General features: G+C 41.4%; 1 protein-coding gene across 1 annotated transcript in view; it reads right to left on the reverse strand.

Annotated features, from left to right (window-relative positions):
- LOC124277563 overlaps window positions 1-25,499 on the reverse strand; it is a 66,886-nt gene that overhangs the window by 18,574 nt on the left and 22,813 nt on the right. The window contains exons 2-5 of the mRNA XM_046713280.1: window positions 24,688-24,722; window positions 19,837-21,339; window positions 19,572-19,646; window positions 9,175-9,681 (exon numbers count right to left, since the gene is read on the reverse strand). Coding sequence (XP_046569236.1) covers window positions 9,175-9,681; window positions 19,572-19,646; window positions 19,837-19,960 — 706 coding nt within the window. The 5' untranslated portion in view covers window positions 19,961-21,339; window positions 24,688-24,722. The remainder of the gene's footprint in view (window positions 1-9,174; window positions 9,682-19,571; window positions 19,647-19,836; window positions 21,340-24,687; window positions 24,723-25,499) is intronic.

Raw genomic sequence — 25,499 nt, forward strand, 5'->3', positions numbered from 1 at the left:
TTGAGTTGATTCTGCCAGAACTGCATCGGGTTGTTGAACAAAGCATGAACTACCTTAACGTTAGTCACCGAAAACCTATACTGGCCAAACACATCTATAAACTGGGCGTTGAAATATAGCCCATCAGCGACCACGATCTTCATGTGGGGGAAATCTATGTCCAGTTTAGGGTAAAACACTCCCGGGGAGTAAAACACTCCTTGTTTGTCCATTTTTAAAGTATTATATAATGGGTATATATACTCTAACATGTACGTAACACTTCCAGGAATAACGAGCGGTGAGGCTGTTCAGCTGATGCACACTATCGATAACACATCGGGTCAACTCGAAGTCGCACTCTGCGATATCACCTTCCTACCGCTATTGACTAACATCAACGCCAGCAACAATAAGCTGTTCGTAAGTGGCGCCCGTAACCAGATAATCGCCGGATACTACAGCGTGTGCTCGCTAAGCGACGAGGTCTTCAAACCCTTGGGAGCCAAACTCAAGATGAACGACTCAAATGGCACAGTGGTGTTAACCAACAACGGAACAAACCCCTTGAGGCTCGGCCGACCATTGGCGAGGACACTCGGGATACCACCTGATGAGATAAAACCAACAACTACCGTCACAGGCACGAAGTTACCCGACCTAGTACTGTACCGAGAGGTGTGCATTCATCTCGGTCAGGTGAGCACAACAGACAACATTCAAGGTGGGCACCCTTTCACGATACTGAGAGCCGTACCGGTGAAAACGGAGAAATACAACGACGGTAGAACCGAGTCGTTTTCACCACGGCAGTATAAGAGGTTAACTCGGGGCAACATCCCTGAGTTGATAATATCGGTGTTAGATATAAATCATAATATATGTGAATATAGGATACCTCAGCATAACGCTGCACATAAAATGACCAGCGCACAAGGTCCTGGAATGAAGTTGAAAAAATGCGTCAATGTGGGGATATCCGACCTCGGGGACACACGCGGATTCGATGACCCTGGAGTTGATGGTAAATTGTATGCCTTGCAACTGAAAAACAACATTTACAAACGCGTTGAAGTCCCCATCATTGGTGGTACTAGAAACCTAAGTGATATAGTAGATACCTCAGGAGCGACCGTCAACACTCGGTACACCCTAGTCTGCACCGGTGATGATAAATGGATGGTATACCCATCGTTCGGAGGCAAACTGTTCGACTTGGAAGATGTTGAGAGCAACGTGACGGCCATCACCAAAAATAAGCAGTATTCCCTCTTCTTAACCGACTGACGCCTAGAGGCTCTCTTGATCTTCGGAAAGGATCTAGTTTCCTGCCATACATTGTTATATAGATAAAATATAAAAGTTCAATATAAATAATGGCTGAAGGCGGTCATGAGTACATCCCGATGGATGATATGTGGGATGATAGTGTGTGGGAGGATGACACCACATTCATGAACAACCCCTTAAGTGCTGAACTTGTACAGCCGGCAGTCGACGATTATTACGACGCAGTTGAAAAGAGAGACAACATCAAGCCGTTGGTACGAGACTATGCCAAGTTTACCATCGATAAGAAGGGCACGCTGCGATTGAAGGGTCACCCGGGGGTTCGATATCATGAAGGCCGCCGAAGCCCCGCCCGGCATCCTGGGTAGCATCGTCTCTTGGCTGCTGAGCGCTCTGGCTAAAACTGCCACATGGCTCGGTCAAAACCTGTGGGCAGCCAATGTCGCCATGGTAGGTCTGGTGTACGTAGCGGCTAAGGAATTTTTAACCAAATGAGTCCCACCCCGACCGTGACCCCGCCAACCACCAGCGCTGTTTTACGGTCGATGTGCTGCTGATTGGATTGTGGGGGTTGGGACTGTGGGGGTGTTGGTTGAACCCTAGGCTCTGGGGGTGATTCGACTATACCCATCGCACCAGTATGTGTGGGTGGCGGGACATAGGGGGTGTTAACATCGGAGTTGACGCCCAACTTTTGGTCTGCCATGGCTATGACTATTTCGTTGTTGTAACCCACTACTTTTTTTTTACTCTCAGTTGCATATCGCTCGGAGCCATATACAGTCCCACGTCGAAGACTTAGTCGACTTTCGACCGGGCGTATTCCAACACGTCTTGGTAGCGTTTGATGGCACTCGGGAGATCAACTGGAGCATTGATAGCATCCTCAACGTTAACAACGAACTGTTTCTGAGCGTCGTAAGCAGTCCCCTTACCGAGGATGTTGGAACGCGTTTGCGTTTGCTCACCCAACAACGCCCACACGTACGTTCGAATCGAGTCGTTGAATCTGATTACACCGGCACGAGTAAACCCTTTGGACGTGTCCAGCATGAACTTTTCCCAGTCATCCGCTGCCCCCTGCTCGAACCTCCAGACTCGGTAATCCTTGCTGTTGTCGAAAGCCATGTAACGGTCATCCCACTCGTTTGTTGTGAGGTGATGATACGACTTGTACCCCCATTCTTTCATCTTCTCGCTGGCATCCACGATAGGCATATTGTGAGGGATACCCAACAAGTGGTTCGGCCCCGTTAAACGCCAATCCGTCTTCAGGTTTAGTTCGAATTCGTTGCAAATACGTTAGTAGGCCCATCTATCGTACTGGTTGTTTACTGCGTCCCATGCTTTGTCCTGTGGGAGTGGAGCGCTGATCTCTTTGAGGATACGTCTGCTCTGGTAGTACACGTGGAACATGAACACAGACTGACTCAGCGGTCCCCGCCGAGTGTCGGTCAATGTCACACCACACCCCGTTGTAGCCCACCACACGGCGAAGTTGAGTTGATTCTGCCAGAACTGCATCGGGTTGTTGAACAAAGCATGAACTACCTTAGCGTTAGTCACCGAAAACCTATACTGGCCAAACACATCTATAAACTGGGCGTTGAAATATAGCCCATCAGCGACCACGATCTTCATGTGGGGGGAAATCTATGTCCAGTTTAGGGTAAAACACTCCCGGGGAGTAAAACACTCCTTGTTTGTCCATTTTTAAAGTATTATATAATGGGTATATATACTCTAACATGTACGTAACACTTCCAGGAATAACGAGCGGTGAGGCTGTTCAGCTGATGCACACTATTGATAACACATCGGGTCAACTCGAAGTCGCACTCTGCGATATCACCTTCCTACCGCTATGGACTAACATCAACGCCAGCAACAATAAGCTGTTCGTAAGTGGCGCCCGTAACCAGATAATCGCCGGATACTACAGCGTGTGCTCGCTAAGCGACGAGGTCTTCAAACCCTTGGGAGCCAAACTCAAGATGAACGACTCAAATGGCACAGTGGTGTTAACCAACAACGGAACAAACCCCTTGAGGCTCGGCCGACCATTGGCGAGGACACTCGGGATACCACCTGATGAGATAAAACCAACAACTACCGTCACAGGCACGAAGTTACCCGACCTAGTACTGTACCGAGAGGTGTGCATTCATCTCGGTCAGGTGAGCACAACAGACAACATTCAAGGTGGGCACCCTTTCACGATACTGAGAGCAGTACCGGTGAAAACGGAGAAATACAACGACGGTAGAACCGAGTCGTTTTCACCACGGCAGTATAAGAGGTTAACTCGGGGCAACATCCCTGAGTTGATAATATCGGTGTTAGATATAAATCATAATATATGTGAATATAGGATACCTCAGCATAACGCTGCACATAAAATGACCAGCGCACAAGGTCCCGGAATGAAGTTGAAAAAAATGCGTCAATGTGGGGATATCCGACCTCGGGGACACACGCGGATTCGATGACCCTGGAGTTGATGGTAAATTGTATGCCTTGCAACTGAAAAAACAACATTTACAAACGCGTTGAAGTCCCCATCATTGGTGGTACTAGAAACCTAAGTGATATAGTAGATACCTCAGGAGCGACCGTCAACACTCGGTACACCCTAGTCTGCACCGGTGATGATAAATGGATGGTATACCCATCGTTCGGAGGCAAACTGTTCGACTTAGAAGATGTTGAGAGCAACGTGACGGCCATCACCAAAAATAAGCAGTATTCCCTCTTCTTAACCGACTGACGCCTAGAGGCTCTCTTGATCTTCGGAAAGGATCTAGTTTCCTGCCATACATTGTTATATAGATAAAATATAAAAGTTCAATATAAATAATGGCTGAAGGTGGTCATGAGTACATCCCGATGGATGATATGTGGGATGATAGTGTGTGGGAGGATGACACCACATTCATGAACAACCCCTTAAGTGCTGAACTTGTACAGCCGGCAGTCGACGATTATTACGACGCAGTTGAAAAGAGAGACAACATCAAGCCGTTGGTACGAGACTATGCCAAGTTTACCATCGATAAGAAGGGCACGCTGCGATTGAAGGGTCACCCGGGGGTCGATATCATGAAGGCCGCCGAAGCCCCGCCCGGCATCCTGGGTAGCATCGTCTCTTGGCTGCTGAGCGCTCTGGCTAAAACTGCCACATGGCTCGGTCAAAACCTGTGGGCAGCCATTGTCGCCATGGTAGGTCTGGTGTACGTAGCGGCTAAGGAATTTTTAACCAAATGAGTCCCACCCCGACCGTGACCCCGCCAGCCACCAGCGCTGTTTTACGGTCGATGTGCTGCTGATTGGATTGTGGGGGTTGGGACTGTGGGGGTGTTGGTTGAACCCTAGGCTCTGGGGGTGATTCGACTATACCCATCGCACCAGTATGTGTGGGTGGCGGGACATGGGGGGTGTTAACATCGGAGTTGACGCCCAACTTTTGGTCTGCCGTGGCTATGACTATTTCGTTGTTGTAACCCACTACTTTTTTTACTCTCAGTTGCATATCGCTCGGAGCCATATACAGTCCCACGTCGAAGACTTAGTCGACTTTCGACCGGGCGTATTCCAACACGTCTTGGTAGCGTTTGATGGCACTCAGGAGATCAACTGGAGCATTGATAGCATCCTCAACGTTAACAACGAACTGTTTCTGAGTGTCGTAAGCAGTCCCCTTACCGAGGATGTTGGAACGCGTTTGCGTTTGCTCACCCAACAACGCCCACACGTACGTTCGAATCGAGTCGTTGAATCTGATTACACCGGCACGAGTAAACCCTTTGGACGTGTCCAGCATGAACTTTTCCCAGTCATCCGCTGCCCCCTGCTCGAACCTCCAGACTCGGTAATCCTTGCTGTTGTCGAAAGCCATGTAACGGTCATCCCACTCGTTTGTTGTGAGGTGATGATACGACTTGTACCCCCATTCTTTCATCTTCTCGCTGGCATCCACGATAGGCATATTGTGAGGGATACCCAACAAGTGGTTCGGCCCCGTTAAACGCCAATCCGTCTTCAGGTTTAGTTCGAATTCGTTGCAAATACGTTAGTAGGCCCATCTATCGTACTGGTTGTTTACTGCGTCCCATGCTTTGTCCTGTGGGAGTGGAGCGCTGATCTCTTTGAGGATACGTCTGCTCTGGTAGTACACGTGGAACATGAACACAGACTGACTCAGCGGTCCCCGCCGAGTGTCGGTCAATGTCACACCACACCCCGTTGTAGCCCACCACACGGCGAAGTTGAGTTGATTCTGCCAGAACTGCATCGGGTTGTTGAACCAAGCATGAACTACCTTAGCGTTAGTCACCGAAAACCTATACTGGCCAAACACATCTATAAACTGGGCGTTGAAATATAGCCCATCAGCGACCACGATCTTCATGTGGGGGGAAATCTATGTCCAGTTTAGGGTAAAACACTCCCGGGGAGTAAAACACTCCTTGTTTGTCCATTTTTAAAGTATTATATAATGGGTATATATACTCTAACATGTACGTAACACTTCCAGGAATAACGAGCGGTGAGGCTGTTCAGCTGATGCACACTATTGATAACACGTCGGGTCAACTCAAAGTCGCACTCTGCGATATCACCTTCCTACCGCTATGGACTAACATCAACGCTAGCAACAATAAGCTGTTCATAAGTGGCGCCCGTAACCAGATAATCGCCGGATACTACAGCGTGTGCTCGCTAAGCGACGAGGTCTTCAAACCCTTGGGAGCCAAACTCAAGATGAACGACTCAAATGGCACAGTGGTGTTAACCAACAACGGAACAAACCCCTTGAGGCACGGCCGACCATTGGCGAGGACACTCGGGATACCACCTGATGAGATAAAACCAACAACTACCGTCACAGGCACGAAGTTACCCGACCTAGTACTGTACCGAGAGGTGTGCATTCATCTCGGTCAGGTGAGCACAACAGACAACATTCAAGGTGGGCACCCTTTCACGATACTGAGAGCCGTACCGGTGAAAACGGAGAAATACAACGACGGTAGAACCGAGTCGTTTTCACCACGGCAGTATAAGAGGTTAACTCGGGGCAACATCCCTGAGTTGATAATATCGGTGTTAGATATAAATCATAATATATGTGAATATAGGATACCTCAGCATAACGCTGCACATAAAATGACCAGCGCACAAGGTCCTGGAATGAAGTTGAAAAAATGCGTCAATGTGGGGATATCCGACCTCGGGGACACACGCGGATTCGATGACCCTGGAGTTGATGGTAAATTGTATGCCTTGCAACTGAAAAACAACATTTACAAACGCGTTGAAGTCCCCATCATTGGTGGTACTAGAAACCTAAGTGATATAGTAGATACCTCAGGAGCGACCGTCAACACTCGGTACACCCTAGTCTGCACCGGTGATGATAAATGGATGGTATACCCATCGTTCGGAGGCAAACTGTTCGACTTAGAAGATGTTGAGAGCAACGCGACGGCCATCACCGAAAATAAGCAGTATTCCCTCTTCTTAACCAACGACGACAAGTGGGTGTTGTTGCCCTCTAAAGTCGATTGGTTTCTCAACATTAGGCTCGGCTCCCCCTACGTGTTCACGGAGAACAAAGACAACTACCTTAACTAAGTCATGAACAACGGAACCCTGCTCGTGGCTTACATCCCGACGCAGACACGTAGTGTAATCATCAGTCCACTCGCCAGTATGGCAGCCAACATGCTATCTAGCAAGCCCGGGATGCAAAACGTGGTATTGCAGTTGGTGTCTGAATTCGAAGGCGTGGTCAACATTCTGGAGAGTCTACCGGCGAACTCAACGCTGGTCATCAAAGTCTACCTAGGGGAACCATCGCGGGATGAAGTCGAAATCGTGAAGGGGATCAAACTACGGTGGGGGAAACAACACCAGTATCACGTTTGCACTGTTTACGTGCAGGTGGGTGTCGGCTCCAACACCAGTCTACAGGGGTCACCGTGACCGTTGAAGACACGATATCACTCATCAAGATCTTCCTACCCGACAACATACACTCCATGGGGGTGAAGTGCACCCCTGAACTATTATCAGAAAAACAATTGGAAACTATCTCGTAATAGTATTATAGCAATGACTAGGCATCGGCCCAACGCTACGCTTAACGACCTAGGGGACACAGAAGGATTCGATCAGCTTGGTGAGGAAGACGCCTTATACATCCTGCATTTGAAAGACAATGTGTATAGGCGGGTGTCATTATCAGATTTTAAAAAGCCTGAATGGTTAGTCAACTTAACCCTCACCTCACCCTATATCTCCTTGAAACAAAATAATACTATCTCCGAGATTAGGAACAACGGCATCATTCTAGGGTCGTTCATTCCGGATTCTAGCGTACAAGTCATACGAATACTGGGCCACTCGGGCAACATGTTAGCTTCCAGTGAGGAGGTAAAGATAGAGCTCAAATTACTCGATTACCAACAGGGTTTTAGAGATGTCGCGAAAAACTTCACACTCATCATAGACGTCTATCTCGGAGAGCTAGGGGTTTGGCCCAAGAGGTTTATTAAACTTTTAGATGATATTTTGTTATGTTGGGGAGACAGGCATAAAAACCAACGTTGTCGTATTATTAAGGTATCGGGAAACAGACCTTTAGCAAGCCTTGATGGAATTCGTGTCCTAAATGGAAGTAGAGCTAAGACCACGATTTTTTACACACAAGTTAATCTAAGTATTATCAGCTTTAAGTACATTAATCTAAGGTTAAATGAAACCCAATTAAAATATCTATTGCAATATATATTATAGGATGGGACTATACCCAGTCGTAGAGGAAGTCGCTAAGACATCGGAAACCATAGACGGGTTCCGCTTGAGGCAGTTATGTGATGTAAAACACCAACTAGAACAAGACCGCGACACGCGGAAAGCACTATGTAAGAAGTACCATAGAGCTTTCAATATCGTGGACGGGACTGATACCGCCCTTATGGCAACCAGCATGGGACTAGGGGCAGTAGTCGTAGCCGCACCCATAGTGCTGGGCACTGAAATAACAGCTGGGGTGTCAGTGTTGGCTGGATTGGTATTTAAGTTTGTATCTCGCAAATTGCACCGTAAAGCATTGAAACACGACGAAATAAGAAATCTAGCCAAAGCAAAGCTGAACACGGTAAGTGAGCATATTTCCACGGCACTCACTGACAGTAAGATCTCAGAGGAGGAATTTCGTTCAATCCTCTCTGAACTCGACAAGTACCGTAAGATGAAACAAGAAATCCGGTCCAAGTCTCGTAAGTCTGCTATCAGTGAAGGCGAGAAAAAAACGTACATAGAACAGGGGGTACGAAAAGCCCAGCCAAGGAAGCCTTTATTACGAACACCAAACAAATCATAGGCGATTCACATTAAACTGTTTCATCGAGGTCAACACGTCATAGCGGCACAGTAGAGCCACGTTCGGCACAATAGCGTCACGCGTGGCCGGGAAGTTAACTGGGGGCTCAAAAGTAGTAGACAATGGCGGGTGAGATCTAAGGGCTTGACAAAAGCTTTATTTGTGAAATAAAGCTTTGCAGAGGCTTTTGTTGGACTTGATCTCGTACTGCTATTACTCCTACTACTCAGAAAGTCTCTGAACATTATTTAAACGTGAAAGTGGTAATGATCACTACAAACTTTCAGCTGAATGTTGTCGAAATAGCAGCAGATCTATCAATTTCAAGCTTGAGAAAGAGTTGTTTATGCTGTTTATCATTATTCATTTTGTTGGTTAGTCAAAGTAAACAGGCTTTGGTGTGGCGTTAGAAAGCAATGAGATTTAATTCACATAAGGCTAATAGGAATCATTCTTGGAATATAATTTGGTTTCGCCTGAGACAAAATGTACTCTTTAATAGGTTTTGCTATACATACCAGAAGTCTGTTCAGGAACCATCTTCATGAAACAGTGTGCAGAACTTCTATATGTTGCATAGTTCATACGAAGAGAATGCGGGGCAGCTATTGTGTTGACAAAGTTAATAAAGGCCTCAATTTTCGCATTAAACAGCTGGTCTGAAAGGCAGTCATGCTTATTCACAACCCCATAAACGGAGCTGAAATTGGTTGAAGTTCCTCGTCTGATTTCGGCCACAATGTACCTATTGAGTTCAGCATTGAGTCCGCCAACCTTGTCCTGTATGTCTTCCCTAGTCCGGAATGTCAACACGAATGTTGGTTGATGTTCGGTGAAAATACACACATCACAGATCATGTTCTTTGGCAAAATAGGTGCTCGTCGACTGTTCAGACTTTGCGAAACAGAAGGTGCACAAAAAGCAAAGTGATTCTTGTCCTTCAAAAAGTGCTGGAGTCTTTGGAAAATGTCTGGGTGATTGTCCTTGAGCCAGTTGTGCATATTTCCTGGATACAGCCTCAGATCTGAAATCAAAATACACCACTGACGAAACAAGTAGCATGTGGGACTTTCCTTTGCTTTTATCCAGAGGGAGTTAACAAATTACTACAACATAAAAAAGCCATAGCTTGCTCTAACTGTGATTACAATAAATTTGTTAAATTCCAAGTCAGCGAGCCAGCGATCCCGTTAGTCGCCTCTTACGACAAGCATAGTCGCCTTTTGTGGCAAGCATGGGTTGCTGAAGACCTATTCTACCCCGGATGTTCACGGGTCTCCAGTTGCCATAAGCTGTTTGTTTGAACCATTCTATTCAATTACTCTTTTCGATGAAACTTAGTTTATCGATGTATGACATTGGTCCAGATGCCATAAGCTCTGTTTGAACCATTTTATTCAATTACCCTTTTCGATGAAACTTTTTATTGATGTACGACATAATATGAATTCTTCCAATGAAACATATGTTAAATGACATATTATGACATATATGATTTGCTGTACAACAAAAAAGTGGAATAAAAAACCCAGTAGCATGTGGGACAAATCTACTTCCCATCAAAAGTTTAGACTCACTATAGGTTATGTATATATATGTATACATCTTCGATGTAACTATAAACACTTACAATTGGGGGAACCAACTGCAAACTATATGCAGATGAATTGCACGAGGATCATGCATCAAATTGCTGACAAGCATGTGCAAATATCATGCATGTGAACAGCTGCGTTTTGGTGTAAAGTTTTGTTTTGAATGCGCCAATTCTCACTGACTTTTATCATTTATTGAACTCATGACAACAATTTTTCAACGTTACATATTTCTTTTACAATAAATCAGTTCATGCGTAAACAGTACCTTTAAACAGTATGGAATATTTTGCAAAAGTTAGTTTAGAACAGTTGCCTGACGTAAGTGGATATATTTACACTAGTGAGTCTTAACTTTTGATTGGAAGTATAGATTGTACAGGTTTAAAGGAATAACAGGTTTGTCAAGTCGGACTGTTTTGGACTGTTTAGCAATGTAGGAACAAGGGGTTTTCACTGTTATGTACAAACAATATATTATTCTGAATCAGTTATCAATACCATCCTTAACCTTTAGCCTGCTGAATTAATTTCAGTATAAGGCATTGTAAAGAGGGTGGGTGATTCAAACAGTCGGTTGTCATTAATTACGGGAAAACTGAAAACAATATTTGGCATATTATTAATACTAGATAGAAAAATGAACATTATTGTCTCAAAATATCGTGATAATTTCAAATAATTGTCAAAGTTTATGACAAAGCAAACATAAATAATGTATTTTTTCTGAATTTACCTGAAATGCTTGATTGACAATGGAATGCGTTCCTTTAAGGAACCTGAATAAATTAGCGCAAATTTCGGGAACATGAAGTTAGAAACGGATTGGGGATTGGGGATTGGGGATTCGAATCCCGAATCTGAATATTTTGTTCACATTCGGGATTCGAATCCCAAATCTGAATATTTTTTTCACATTTGGGATTCGAATCCCGAATCTGAATATTTTTTTCATATTCAGGGTTCGAATCCCGAATCTGAATATTTTGTTCACGTTCGGGTTTCGAATCCCGAGTCTGAATATTTTTTCACATTCAGGATTCGAATGATGAATCAGAATTTTTTTTTCATATTCGGGATTCGAATCCCGAATCTGAATTTTTTTCAGATTCGGCATTTTTGCACATTCGACACTCGGCATTCGCTATTTGAACTCTTATATTTCACCCCCCCTTCTAAAGTACTAGGTGCTCGATGTATACCTGGGTAACTACAGTTTCCCATATTTGAACCTCAAATCTGAGTTTTCTCAACATTCGGGTTTCGGGATTTGAATCTGAATATTTTTTTCACATTCGGAGTTCGAATCCCGAATCTGAATATTTTTTCACATTCGGAATTCGAATCCCGAATCTGAATATTTTTTCAGATTCGGGATTCGAATGATGAATCTGAATTTTTCTTTCATATTCGGGATTCGAATCCCGAATCTGAATTTTTTGTTCATATTCGGGATTCGAATCCCAAATCTGCAATTTGATCACCTTCAGTTTTTTCTTTTGCACATTCGACACTCGCCATTGGGCATTCGGTATTTGGTATTTGAACTCTTATCATGCATTTCATTAAAACATTCGGAGAGTGACTGAGTGAGTTTAGTTTTACGCCGCACTCAGCAATATTCCAGCTATATGGAGGCGGTTGGTAAATAATCGAGTCTGGACCAGACAAGCCAGTGATCAACAGCATGAGCATCGATCTGCGCAATGGGGAACCGATGACACGTGTCAACCACGCCAGCGAGCCTGTCCACCCGATCCCGTTAGTCGCCTCTACCAACAAGCATGGATTACCGAAGGCCAATTCTAACCCGCACCTTCACGGGTATTAACACACTTGGAATTCGGGAACTTCACCGTCCTTGTAACTATACTCTTTGCACCTTCAGTTGTCAAAACTCGGAATTCCCCAATATTGTTCATGTAAGCAAAATAAAACCTCAAAAACTTTATTTCTTCATTCAGCAAAAACGTCCAATAAGTCACCCATCCTACATTATAGAACCAGTCACAGGAACCAATGAATGAATGCATGATGAATGAACGAAGGGATGAAGTTTGGCATTTATCCAACTAACCACAGTATTTCTAAATACAGGTTTGTGGAGACTACTGTATGTTTGAAAAAACTTGCATTTTTTATCACTAAAGTTAGGTGGTGACATGTGAAGCTACTGCGCCATCAGTGAGGTTGTGTGATGTAATGAAACCTGCAAACTACGATGCGAACAAAGATAATGTTGTACACTATCCAAAGAATGGTTAGCTACAACGAAAATGGATACTGAGGCACTATTCAGACCGATGAACAATCCATCTGTTGTCTCAACCCACCTATGAATATCTCATATTGTAATTACGATGTATATTGAAACAGCACGTTTTTCTAACCCCCCTGCTCCTATTCACCTGAGAACCTGTCCCTTTTGAGGAAAGGTCGAAAATAAAATACATTTCTTGTGTGAATGTGACTTTTATTATGATCTTACATATGACTTATTTACCCTCTCTCTCAGTTTGTATAATGTACCCATGAATGATATGTATAATTTATTCATTAATGTAAAGCGTCTTCAAAACTTTGAATTAAATATATTTTTGGCTAATACTGTATCTAAAATGTTTCATAGGTGTAACTTACATACAGATGGGTAATTCATAACATTTTATTAGTATTTTTTATGTTTTAATGTATGTGCTGATTATGTGTATATGTTTGCATGCATGTTTGAGTATGTACGTATGTATGTATGTATGCACATATGTATGTTTGTGCATATATAATATGTGTGTATGTGTGTGCATATATATGTGTATACGTGTGTGCACATATATATATAATTTACATACTACTTGAAATGTTAATGCCGTTTGCTGCACACTCATACCTAACCACAACAGAATTTCAATAGGAGTATTCTGCAACACAATCAGCCTCTTATCTCATGCACACAAGAGTAAAGATATAGAAAAGCTGTTTGTTAGTAATTACAGAAGCTTACAATTTATAAGCCTCGTTCAGCACATTCATTTAAATAGATAATGGGTGAGATTTAGATAATATCAAACACTTAGTTTACTTTAATAGAACAGGTTCAATGTACTGTAACATATAAATGCAATAATATAAATATATAGAGACATATTGGACTAACCTGATGTGAAAGTTTTCCTGTCAAATTCGCTATAGAGTGACTAAGTACAGACTCAGTGCAAGCTATTAGACAAAGGGTTTAACTTGGAATGTTAGCTTGGCCAGTCAGTTGAGCACCTCTTGGCTTGGGTTTGTTAAGGGCTTGAAAGACACATTACCTATATTTTAACTGTCCTATTGATAAATGAACACACACACACACACACACACACACACACACACACACACACACACACACACACACACACACACGCACGCACACGCACACGCACACGCACACGCACACACACACACTTTTTTATATAAAATCCCGATGTGCAAAGTTCTATCTGCAACACATACATGCAGGGGAGAGCTTCACGACCTTTCGACTCTCCCCGACGGAGAACGCCAGCGCCGAGGGTAGATAAGTTTGAAGAGTGAAGGTACAAAGACTACATTTACACAGCCGCTGAAGTCCCGAATTCAAAATGAGTAGAAGTAATGCATAATAATGTTCAAACACCAAATACCGAATGCCCAATGCCGAGTGCCGAATGTGCAAAAGAATATATCTGAATGTGTAAAAAAATCAGATTCGGGATTCAAATCCCGAAACCCGAATGTTGAGAAAACTCAGATTTGAGGTTCAAATATGGGAAACTGTAGTTACCCAGGGATACAACGAGCACCTAGTACTTTAGAAGGGGGATGAAATATAAGAGTTCAAATAGCGAATGCCGAGTGTCGAATGTGCAAAAATACCGAATCTGAAAAAAAATCATATTCGGGATTCGAATCCCGAACATGGAAAACATATTCAGATTCGGGATTCAAATCCCAAATATATAAAAAATATTCAGATTCGGGATTCAAATCCCGAAACCCGAATGTTGAGAAAACTCAGATTTGAGGTTCAAATATGGGAAACTGTAGTTACCCAGGGATACAACGAGCACCTAGTACTTTAGAAGGGGGATGAAATATAAGAGTTCAAATACCGAATGCCGAGTGTCGAATGTGCAAAAATACCGAATCTGAAAAAAAATCATATTCGGGATTCGAATCCCGAACATGGAAAACATATTCAGATTCGGGATTCAAATCCCAAATATATAAAAAATATTCAGATTCGGGATTCAAATCCCGAAACCCGAATGTTGAGAAAACTCAGATTTGAGGTTCAAATATGGGAAACTGTAGTTACCCAGGGATACAACGAGCACCTAGTACTTTAGAAGGGGGATGAAATATAAGAGTTCAAATACCAAATGCCGAGTGACGAATGTGCAAAAATACCGAATCTGAAAAAAATTCCCGAATGTGGAAAAAATATTCAGATTCGGGATTCAAATCCCGAATATGGAAACAATATTTAGATTCGGGATTCAAATCCCGAAACCCGAATGTTGAGAAAACTCAGATTTGAGGTTCAAATATGGGAAACTGTAGTTACCCAGGTATACAACGAGCACCTAGTACTTTAGAAGGGGGATGAAATATAAGAGTTCAAATACCGAATGACGAGTGTCGAATGTGCAAAAATACCGAATCTGAAAAAAATTCAGATTCGGGATTTGAATCCCGAATAGGGAAACAATATTTAGATTCGGGATTCAAATCCCATAAACCCGAATGTTGAGAAAACTCAGATTTGAGGTTCAAATATGGGAACTGTAGTTACCCAGGTATACAACGAGCACCTAGTACTTTAGAAGGGGGGTGAAATATAAGAGTTCAAATACCGAATGCCGAGTGTCGAATGTGCAAAAATACCGAATCTGAAAAAAATTCAGATTCGGGATTCGAATCCCGAACATGGAAAAAATATTCAGATTCGGGATTCGAATCCCAAATATGGAAAAAATATTCAGATTCGGGATTCGAATCCCCAATCCTCAATCCCGAATCCGTTTCTAACTTCATGTTGCTGCAAATTTCAATATTCCTATTTCCGATATCTCATAATTATCTGACTTTAAATTAGGATATTTTTTATCGGCAATCATCAGCACGACGATAAATTAGAAAACATCTGAAATATAACAATCGGAAACGTTCGTCGTAAACAAATCGTATTTTTCGATGTCATCACATGTTTTGTTCAAATGAATCAATTACGTTTATTCCAACGTGTCATGACATGAAAATTGCAGGATAAAATATATGAATTATGAATATTCACGTGTATTAATTTCAAGTGTTATGGTTCATTATTTTCGAAACAAGCCCACAGAAAACCAGTGTTGAGCCGTGTTACACGTACGAAAAGCAAACATGACGCACTTCGTCCAACCCAACATAAAATATTGCTATTTTTATAAGAACAGAGTTTACAGGACCTTCGTGTATAAGCCCTGGGGAAAGTTGAAGAATTTCCCATTCTACGCGTGTTTCATTTTTATCATTTTCAGTTTAATATGACAAAAGAGAAACGAAAATTAAGATCGCGAAATCTAACTTGTTTTCTGGTAAGTGCAAAGGTCACCTGATGTGATGTCACAGACAGGGGTTGTTTGGTAAAAATCTTTCGTCTTTCAATACTAACAGTAAATTTGGAAATATTTCGTCTGGCAATCCCAAATGAAAGTCAAATCATTATTTAGAATGATTAATCTTAGCTCATAGGAAAAAAACATGTTGTTTTTTTACTATATCATTGGCATATCACGGAACCAGTTTGACCTTGTAGGCTCCCGTGACCCGGAAACAGTAGTCGATCAACACTCCACATGCAAGTTTCTCAGTATCTTTTATTTGAACATTTGTTGATATTAGGACAACCACTTTATTCTACACTGCATATGCAGATAAGAAACATATAATTGTGAGGCATGTTAATGCATGTTTGTTTGGCTTTTTAACTTTGTCCGACACAACAACGTGTGTGTTTCAAAATAACATTCATGCTTTTCTTATTGTGCCAAAATATGATGCATGATGCATACGTATTATATTGCATACTAAAATAAAGTATCAATTATAGTTTGACGTAAAATTAGGGATGATTTAATAACTTTTGCGTTCATATTAAATGTATTCCAAATTTATAGTCTCACTTCAGAACAATTTGAATTACATATATAAATTTATGCAATAAATTAAAATCCTTGGTGAATACTGATGATAGATTTCTAATGCTTAACGTATCACAGCTGATTACAACTTAAACATTTTCATATGTTGATTGTTATTAATAATATACTACCAATCAAAAGTTTAGACTCACTAGTATAAATGTGGCCGCTTACTTTAGTCAACTGTTCTAAACTAGATTGTGCAAAATGTTCCATTATGTTTATAGGTACTGTTTACACATGAACTGATGCATTGTAAAACAAATTCGTAACGTTGAAAAGATTATTGTCGTGAGTTCAATAAATGATGAAACTCGGTGAAAATTGGCAAATTCTTAAGACTTTACACCAAAACGCAGCTGTTCACATGTACAATATTTGTACATGCTTTTCAGCAATTTGATGCATGACCCTCGTGCAATTCATCTGCATGAGGTCTGAAGTTGGTTCCCCAAAGTTAGTGGAGAAATTTATCTTCAATGTAACCATATATTTATACATAACATATAGTGACTGCTTTAAGTGAGTCTTAACTTTTGATTGGTAGTATATGATTAGTATGTTTCTCTCCCAAATGGTCATGGGTATAGGCACTAAGGATCTATCAAATGCATTAGCAAAATGTAAATAACTAATTAATGTCTTTCAGTGATGTGGAAAACTAACAACTTTACATAATTATTTAATACAACTATACCATAAAATATATGGATATGGAGACAATATACATGTGATAGATCATATGGTCTCAGATGAAAGTCAACAGGCCTCATATTCTGTTAAAGTTAAAGTAAATAGAAATTATTTACCTTAGCATAATTTCCTGGGTTTTGGAGCAATGACATATTGGGAAATTAGTCTACTGGACTTTAAAGGAGTGTTGCTGTTTGCTGAAGTGTCTGATAGTGATATGCACCTATCACTACAGTATGTAAAATTGCCTCTGCCATCATAAAACAAAAAATGTCAAGAACAGTTTTCTTTGAATTAAAAAATGCCAAAACCTGAGCACTCTTTCTTTTAGGGTCTGTATGTATTTGATATTGTCGTTGCCACATATACATATGGCAATAAAAACTGGACAACAAAAAAACATTTATTGCATGGCTTGATTTAGGGAAAGTAAACCTATTTGTCCCTGGTGCTACCTTACATGATTACCTCGATGCCTCAGACAAAAACAGGTTGCACCTCCTGCACAGTATATAATTATCTATTACTTGTGGTTTTGATATTGCTGATTCACAGTGTCATTACAACAACATTATTCGGGTCTAGCATGATAATGTTTTTAATACTTCATAAAATTTCATGAAATGAAAAAAAAGGTCACTCTAACAATTACTGTCAGTGTGATCATTGCTCCAAGCCAGTTTGGGTCATCAGTCTGTTTCCCAGATGAAATATGAACATGCACAGTATGCAAGTAGGTATAACTATGAGGTTCCATTTTGCAGTTTTAGGTTGCGCCAGTGCAAATTCTAAATGCTAAATCGAGCAATGCACTGGGTCACTTGACCAGTAATGTTTGTGTTGTTGAAAAAATGGACACACGTCAAAAATGTGAAGAACTAGTAGGTACAACTTTGAAAGCTCTGCTTTTTGAGGCAAAAGATTTATTTCAATTTTGCTCCTGCTTGGAAAACAAAAGATGTGCTATTTAGCTGTTTTAATGGCTAAAATAAACACCGATTTTGAGTAAAATGCACTCACGCAGACTATGACTATTTTTGTATCTCGTCATTCCAATTTTTAAGAAATCCATTTACATTACATTCTTAAACTAGATCTGGTTTCATCCGTTTCTGTGAAAGGAAAATAGAATTCATGCATGACATCTTCAGTCACCAGAATTGTCCTTCTTGTGGCGATAGACCCATAACAATATTATGTTATTGTTATGACATACTGACATTTTATAATATCTCACGTGTTAGAACATTCTTCGAAAATCATCGACCGCGAGATCCATTACGAATTTGTAAAAATAAAGATCTACGCACCGGCGGCAATATTGAAGAGAAAAAATATACAACGCAAGCAAAATATACCAACTACTGTTGAAAACAGCTAACAGTAACGAACTGAAAGTGATTAAAAACTGAATTCTATTATATATTTTGGATTTTACGGGAATTTGAATCAATGTAGAAAATGTATCAATGGTCGTTTTCCAACTCGTGCCTATTTTACCTCCATGAGTGTCATGCCGTAAGTGCTTCCGGTTTCATCAAGGGTGGGTACAATTACAAATATTGTGATAATGTTTCATGATCTGCATTATTTAGGTATTGAGTCGTTTTCTTTGAATGTTTTTGAGTTCAGATTCTGCTTATGAATGCGTATTTTCAAACATCCTTTGTGTCTTGTCACTTAAAAATACCGCGAGTTTGGCTACGCCCTTACGCGTGACCTACGGATGTCAAACAATGTCAGTGTCGGAAGGTTTATCCAGCATTATAAACTCGATAAATATGATAATTTTGTTACAAAGACAATACCATTTACCTAATCAGACCATGTAATTATTTCCAGCGAAAAATAGTTGGATCTATAAAAAAGATGGCACATTTGTTTCGGCATCACAATGCACGTGGAGTTGTTTGTTTACCGCCGTTGTCATGATCGTTCCTATTCGTCCAATCGGTGTAACATTGAGATTGTTTTTGTTTATAAATAATTAAACCGAAAGTTACAAATTTTTAGAAAATGGGAATGTTTTCTCTTCACGGAAGAGCAAAAATATGAATCAAATTATTAAAAATTATTTCATTATGAAGAAAATATTAGACTGGGTACCATGCGACGTGATATGTGCCTGAAGTCAACAATGGCCGTTATTTGCGGCTGTGTGCCGATAATTTTGGCGAACACATTTTTAATTCGCGGGCGTTTCTTTTTAGGGTACACAAACTAATTGAAGATTATATATTTAGAAAGCTGAGAAGTAATGCATTCCATACATAATTCAATTGACACGTAAATCCGACTTGTTGAATAATTATTGGAAGTTTTAATTAGTCTGATTGCCAGTGCATTTGGGACTCAGAGGCATGGTCGCCCGATAGTGCACAGTTTCTTTGGTCTTGCAAATCTTATGATGGACTTACCTCGTTTTTGTTGTGTGAAATTAGTGTTGAGTAGCTCTTTTCTTTCATCGTAACTCAGCCCAAAATTGGATGTTGCTGGAAGAAACAAAAATAGGTGACGGTGGAATTTTGTTACACAACGGCCATAGATGGTGCTTACTTATATCTTGTGTATAATTGCACTCATGAAACTCTGCTTCACTTTCATTTCTTTCCTCAAATGCATTGAGATGTGATGCGTCAAACGTACTAATATAGACATAATGAATGTGCTATAATTATTTACCAAGGATGTGTGTGTCTTCCCCATCCTCGTCAGAGATGGTAGGACTCCTTGTGAAAGAGCACCTGATTTCCTCGTCTGAGTAGTCCAGTTCTGGGTCGCTGTCGCTGCTTGACGTCAGTGACATTTTGTCTCCTTTGCTAAACAGTTTAGAACGACAGGCAATGCTTATTACATATTACAGTAAAAGAATATGTTCTTGTAATTGGCTTTACCAGTGCATTTGTCAGCAGAAATGTTTGTTATGGGAGACATGTTAATTGGTTGTCATCAAATGGGCGTTTGACAGGTGACCACATAGACAGAAAGCTTCGAACTTGACGTCACATGCCTTGGTCTGGTGATCAGGCCGACAAATCCCAGATTTGACATTATGCAATGATCCACGACATAATTTTGAAACGTTTTCCTAATATTTATGCCATGCTGGGCATTTCTGTTGCATTCTCTGTAACCACACAGATCGGTCCATGCGCTGTATCACTCCCTTGCAGTTTATCACGTAGGACCTTGGACCTTTGTCAAAAAATACAACACCATCAACATATCTCACAGCTACTTCCAACACATACTTCTTTGGGTCTGTGCCATCCACTCCATGGAAGGCAACTTCATACAAATCAGATGGAGCATCGGTAAACCGTCCATTGATACCAAGAACAACGATTTCAGACTGTACCTTTTCAGAAAGGACTTTAATTAATTTACGCTGGAAATCAGCAGTGATTTCAAAACCATGAATAATGGGTTCCTTGCCCACATAGTGTTCGAAAGTTTTTGCTTCTTCACTTATTCCAACATAATAAGAACCACCCCCTTTCACTTTTGAAAGGGAAGTTATGTTATCTTTCAATTTTAGATCATCCCAAATGTACCTAGCAAGTTCTGTTTCATCATGTTTGTGTAAAGATAGCTGTTGTGTTTTGGGCTTGTATGATTTTAATTCAACATGCCTGTCTTCATATAAGTGCCGAACATCAATGCCTCTGATCTTTGGGGGAGAGTCTGGATCATAAAACGTCTTGGACAAAATGGCAGCAATAGACAAAGCTGTTGGCTGATGGTTTTCGAAATCTGTCCGTATTTTAGTGTTGAAGTCTGTTGTTGTGATACACTTAGTTTTCGTCACATTTACAAATAGAAAGTCTTTGTAAAGTTCAAAACCAGGTTTATCCGAAAGCCAATTACGGACAAACGAGTCTACAAACAGCGCACCATCTTCAATAAGTTCACTAAATGTTCGCCCAATAGCTTCATCAACTTCCTCCAGACTTCTGTCTGCCTCATTCAAATCCTGAAGGTGAAGAGTAATAATGCCCCCTATAGAGTTACGAAGAGCTGTTGCAGTCTTCCCAACATCATGCAGGAGCTTCTTTTTATCACTTTTCTTAGCTTTTTCTCCTTTGGTGTGGAAAAGTCTCCTTGATGAATGCAATACATATAGATGTGGTTCACCGCAAGTGTTTCCTAACTTCTGTTTGACCTCCAGACACTTCTTGCAATTATCTGCGGATATAGTAAAACAAGTAAATGGTCAGTGGTTTGAAGGACGTATCACAATGAAATCGTATGATACATTTGCTCATATTTATGGGAATAATAGATAAATGGAACAGATTAAACTACCGGGCAAAGAAGCTTATCCCTTTTAAGAGTAATTGTATATAAACAAACGGCTGATGCAGGTTTGAAGCCAAGCAGAAAACATTTGCCAAAAGTCAACATGGTCCAAATAACAAAGCAGCTGTCCGAAAACATTTATTCAAAACGTAAAAATAGTTATTGTGAGACATTGGTCCAAATGCATGAGTCTGATTATGGCATAAATACCGATTTTGGACAGAGCAACCAAAAACCTAACACGATTATTCTAAGACTCAGCCGAAATGAGACAGGGCGGTTTGGTGTGGCCAATATCGGGGTTCATAACACCAGTAAATTGATAAACCGCTACCAGCAAACAGGCAAGACCCAAGAAAGACCAAAGTTCGGGAAGACCAATTGTCACGACAATGGCCCAAGACCGCTCCATCTGGCGGATGTTCTGCCGGAACATCCCCTGGAACAGATTCGGCAGATCCACCTCCAGAACAGATTTATGACGGCAACTGACAGCACCAGGACATGCCATCAGCAGACGAACAGCCCTTTGATGATTTGGTATGGCTGGTATACCAGCCTACTGCACCTTCCGTTAAATGGCCTTGACCCCTCTACATCGTCAGTGCAGACTACAACTGTACGTCGGTGTCAGTGGCGTGACTGAGAGAGAGAGTGCTCTTTGTAGATGAAAGTCAGTTCAGTCGGTTCAGAAACTATGGCAGAGATCGAGTTTTTCGACCTAGAGGAGAGCAACTTCCACCAAACTGCGTTCAAGAAGTTCATCCAATCAATGAAGAAGGAGTCACGTATGGGGCAGCATTTGTGGCCAGAGAACAACAAGGCTGGTATATTATCTGTCGGCAAAATCTGAATTTCCAGCGATACAGGAATATGTTGAGACCTTTGTGGTGAGGAGTCAGTTTGCAGCACAACAACGCCAGGCCTCACACCAGAATGGATCGAGAATACTTGCACAACCTCAACGTCAACGAATTGCCTTGGCCAGCGCATTCTCCAGATATGAACCCCGTGTACCACCTTATGGAACAGGATTCCTGGTGACATTATCCGCCGACTGACTACGTCAATGAGGAGACGTGTGTTGGCGTGTTTTGATGCCCAGGGTGATCACACTCACTACTGATGACGTGTCCCCTGACTCTTGTCTCTTTATGTGACTCTTTATGTACTTTTTTAATGCACTCTGATTTGTGTTATTTCTAATTTTCCTCCCTTGAATACTTTTTAATGAATCGCGACAAAGACCAGCATTTCTTTGAATTTAGTCAACTTAATGGAAAATGATTTTTTTTGTTTGCAAAATAATTACCCTAAATCTCGCATATGTCTTTGTGTCTAATTTTTGGTCAAGTGAAGTCGGTGATAACTTTCTTTCGCCTGGTTTATATTATTTGCAAAATGTATATAAATGGTGTAAACAAGATCAGGAGTACCACATTCAAAAGCTCACAGACAAAAGCTCCCATACGCGAACAGTGCATTGGTGAATTCACTTACAAAGATTCAAACATGTCACATGCACAAGTTAGATTTGACATGTGATTTCATAAATAAAGCCATATCGTATGGGTAAACTCATTCACAGATTTATCGACTTTTGAGATTTTATGTCACTCGATCGCCGAACATATGGACAGACGATTGTCAGCCTTACATTATGATTTTATAATAAGAGCAAAGCAGAGGACACACAGACTCTTTTTCTGACAGGTACTTACTTTTCTAATTAAAATCACGGAACCTGACACACATCTTAGAGCGCATGGTTTGTTTCGTACCTCAGCAATCGACAGCCGTCAGTTATCGTAAATAATCACGCATCTAAGAAAAGCCCTTTATCCTGTGGAGTACCACAAGGATCGGTTCTGGGACCAGTGTTGTGTACGCTTTACACCAGAGATCTAGGAGATGTAATCAGTACGCATGATGTGAGCCACCATTTTTATGCTGATGACACCCAGTTGTCTGTTTCGTGCAATTCCAGTACAGCATATCGAATGTGGGAACGACTGTCAGAGTGTACAAGTGACGTAAAAACATAGATGACGACACATTTGCTCAAACTGAATGAGACGAAAACAGAGGCGTTGCTTGTCGGCAATAAGAAGAATCTTCATCAAGTGATGACTAACTCAGTCACAGTTTGCAACATTGTCATTCCATTTTCGAAAACCGTAAAAAAACCTTGGACTTCATCTGGACTCTGATCTCTCTTTGAAAGCTCATATTGACACAGTCTGCAAATCCTGTTACTTCCATTTGCGGAACATTAGCAGCATCCGAAGCTCCCTTACTACAGCGGCAGCTCATGCACTGGTGCGATCTCTGGTTCTCTCAAAGATTGACTACTGTAACAGCATGTTCTATGGACTTTCCGAAAAACTTCTATCAAAACTCCAGAAAGTACAAAACTCTGCAGCTCGACTTGTCAGCAAAGTTCCCTCTAGGATCCACATAACGCCTGTTCTTAAGTCTCTTCACTGGCTACCAGTCAGAGCCAGAATTGAATTCAAGGTCCTGAGTATTGCCTACCAGTGTTACCATCTTACGGCTCCAGAGTACCTTGTTGAGCTAGTCACCAAGCACAATCCTTCCAGAATGTTAAGATCGGCAGATAGACACCTTCTCACTATTCCTAGACAGGCATTCGGGTTTCGCTCCTTCAGCTATGGTGCTCCACAGTTGTGGAATCAACTCCCGACTGAACTCAAAATGTCTCCCTCCATTGACTCATTTAAAAGTTCCCTGAAAACCCATCTTTTCAGAAAATATTACGATCTATAACTTAACTTTCCAAAAATTTCAGCCTCGTTCTAGCATAAACTTTCCCTTTGTAAATATTTGTAAATATGTAGCGCTTTGAGCATGCCTTATGTGAGGAATTCAGCGCATTATAAATACACATATTATTATTATTATTATCACATTTGCGTAGGTTTGGCAATAACTTATTCTTAATGGAGTATTCTTATTATACCTTACTAATTTTCCACCAATATTTTCAACATTTAGTTATTCCAGCACGACATTGTTCTCAAGAGTTGTCAGAACAACCAAAGCAACCAAACTATTTAATTGTCCTATCCTTAACATCTAAATTTTTATGTTATGTGGTTGTCTTCCAAACCTAGTCTGGTGTACTCAGAGGCCACCACGCCTATGTGGTATTCGGCAATCAAGTATTAGAGGGATTCATTCGTAAGAAGGTACCAGTGGCTAATAGAAGCATACCTGCTTTGGTCCCCATTCACCAGCATTCCGTTGACCTGCAACATAAGTGTTTTATACAGTCGTCTAAATAAATAATATACTGAGTCAAAAAAGAAACTTCACAAAATGTAATTTGAAAAATAATGAATAATTTTTCTCTGATGATACATCTATGTATCCGAAATGGGATCCCTATCTTTCGACTCTAGAAAAACGTTAGCAAAACCCACTCAAACCCATCCATTCGTCGTGCAAATGACGTTAGTGCCAAATCAGGTTTTGCACGTGCAGTCGATCACGTGATCTTCACATCGAAGTTTTCTTCATATGCACGTGTTTGCATTGACTTGAAATGCCACGATTGTCACATGTGCAACGTGAACGTGCCGTTGGCATGTTGCAAGCGGGAAGATCAGTTATTGACGTCGCAAGAGCAATGGGATGCAGCCGTCGTACTGTGTATGACTTGCGAGATCATCTACAACAAACTGGCACCACTTCTGATCGCCCAAGGTCGGGTCGTCCACGTGTGACGTCACGAGCAGAAGACCGTCAAATCGTCCTACGTCACCTACGTGACAAATTTCTGCCGGCTAAACGAACCAGGGCTGAGATGTTTAGAGGTCGACTGTCCTCACAGACCATTCGGAATCCGTTGCGGGCTGCCAATCTCCATTCTCGACGTCCATATCGTGGGCCAATATTGACGCCGTTTCATCAACGTCAACGTCTGCTGTGGGCCCAACGTCACCTCCGTTGGACCCAGAGGCGGCCGGGGCGGCCATACACGATATTGAACTGAGAAATGTCGCATTTTTGTTCTTGTGACTTGA

Source organism: Haliotis rubra, unplaced genomic scaffold (genome assembly GCF_003918875.1).
Source record: "Haliotis rubra isolate DU_JTF1 unplaced genomic scaffold, ASM391887v1 Scf223, whole genome shotgun sequence".
NCBI lineage: Eukaryota > Metazoa > Mollusca > Gastropoda > Lepetellida > Haliotidae > Haliotis > Haliotis rubra.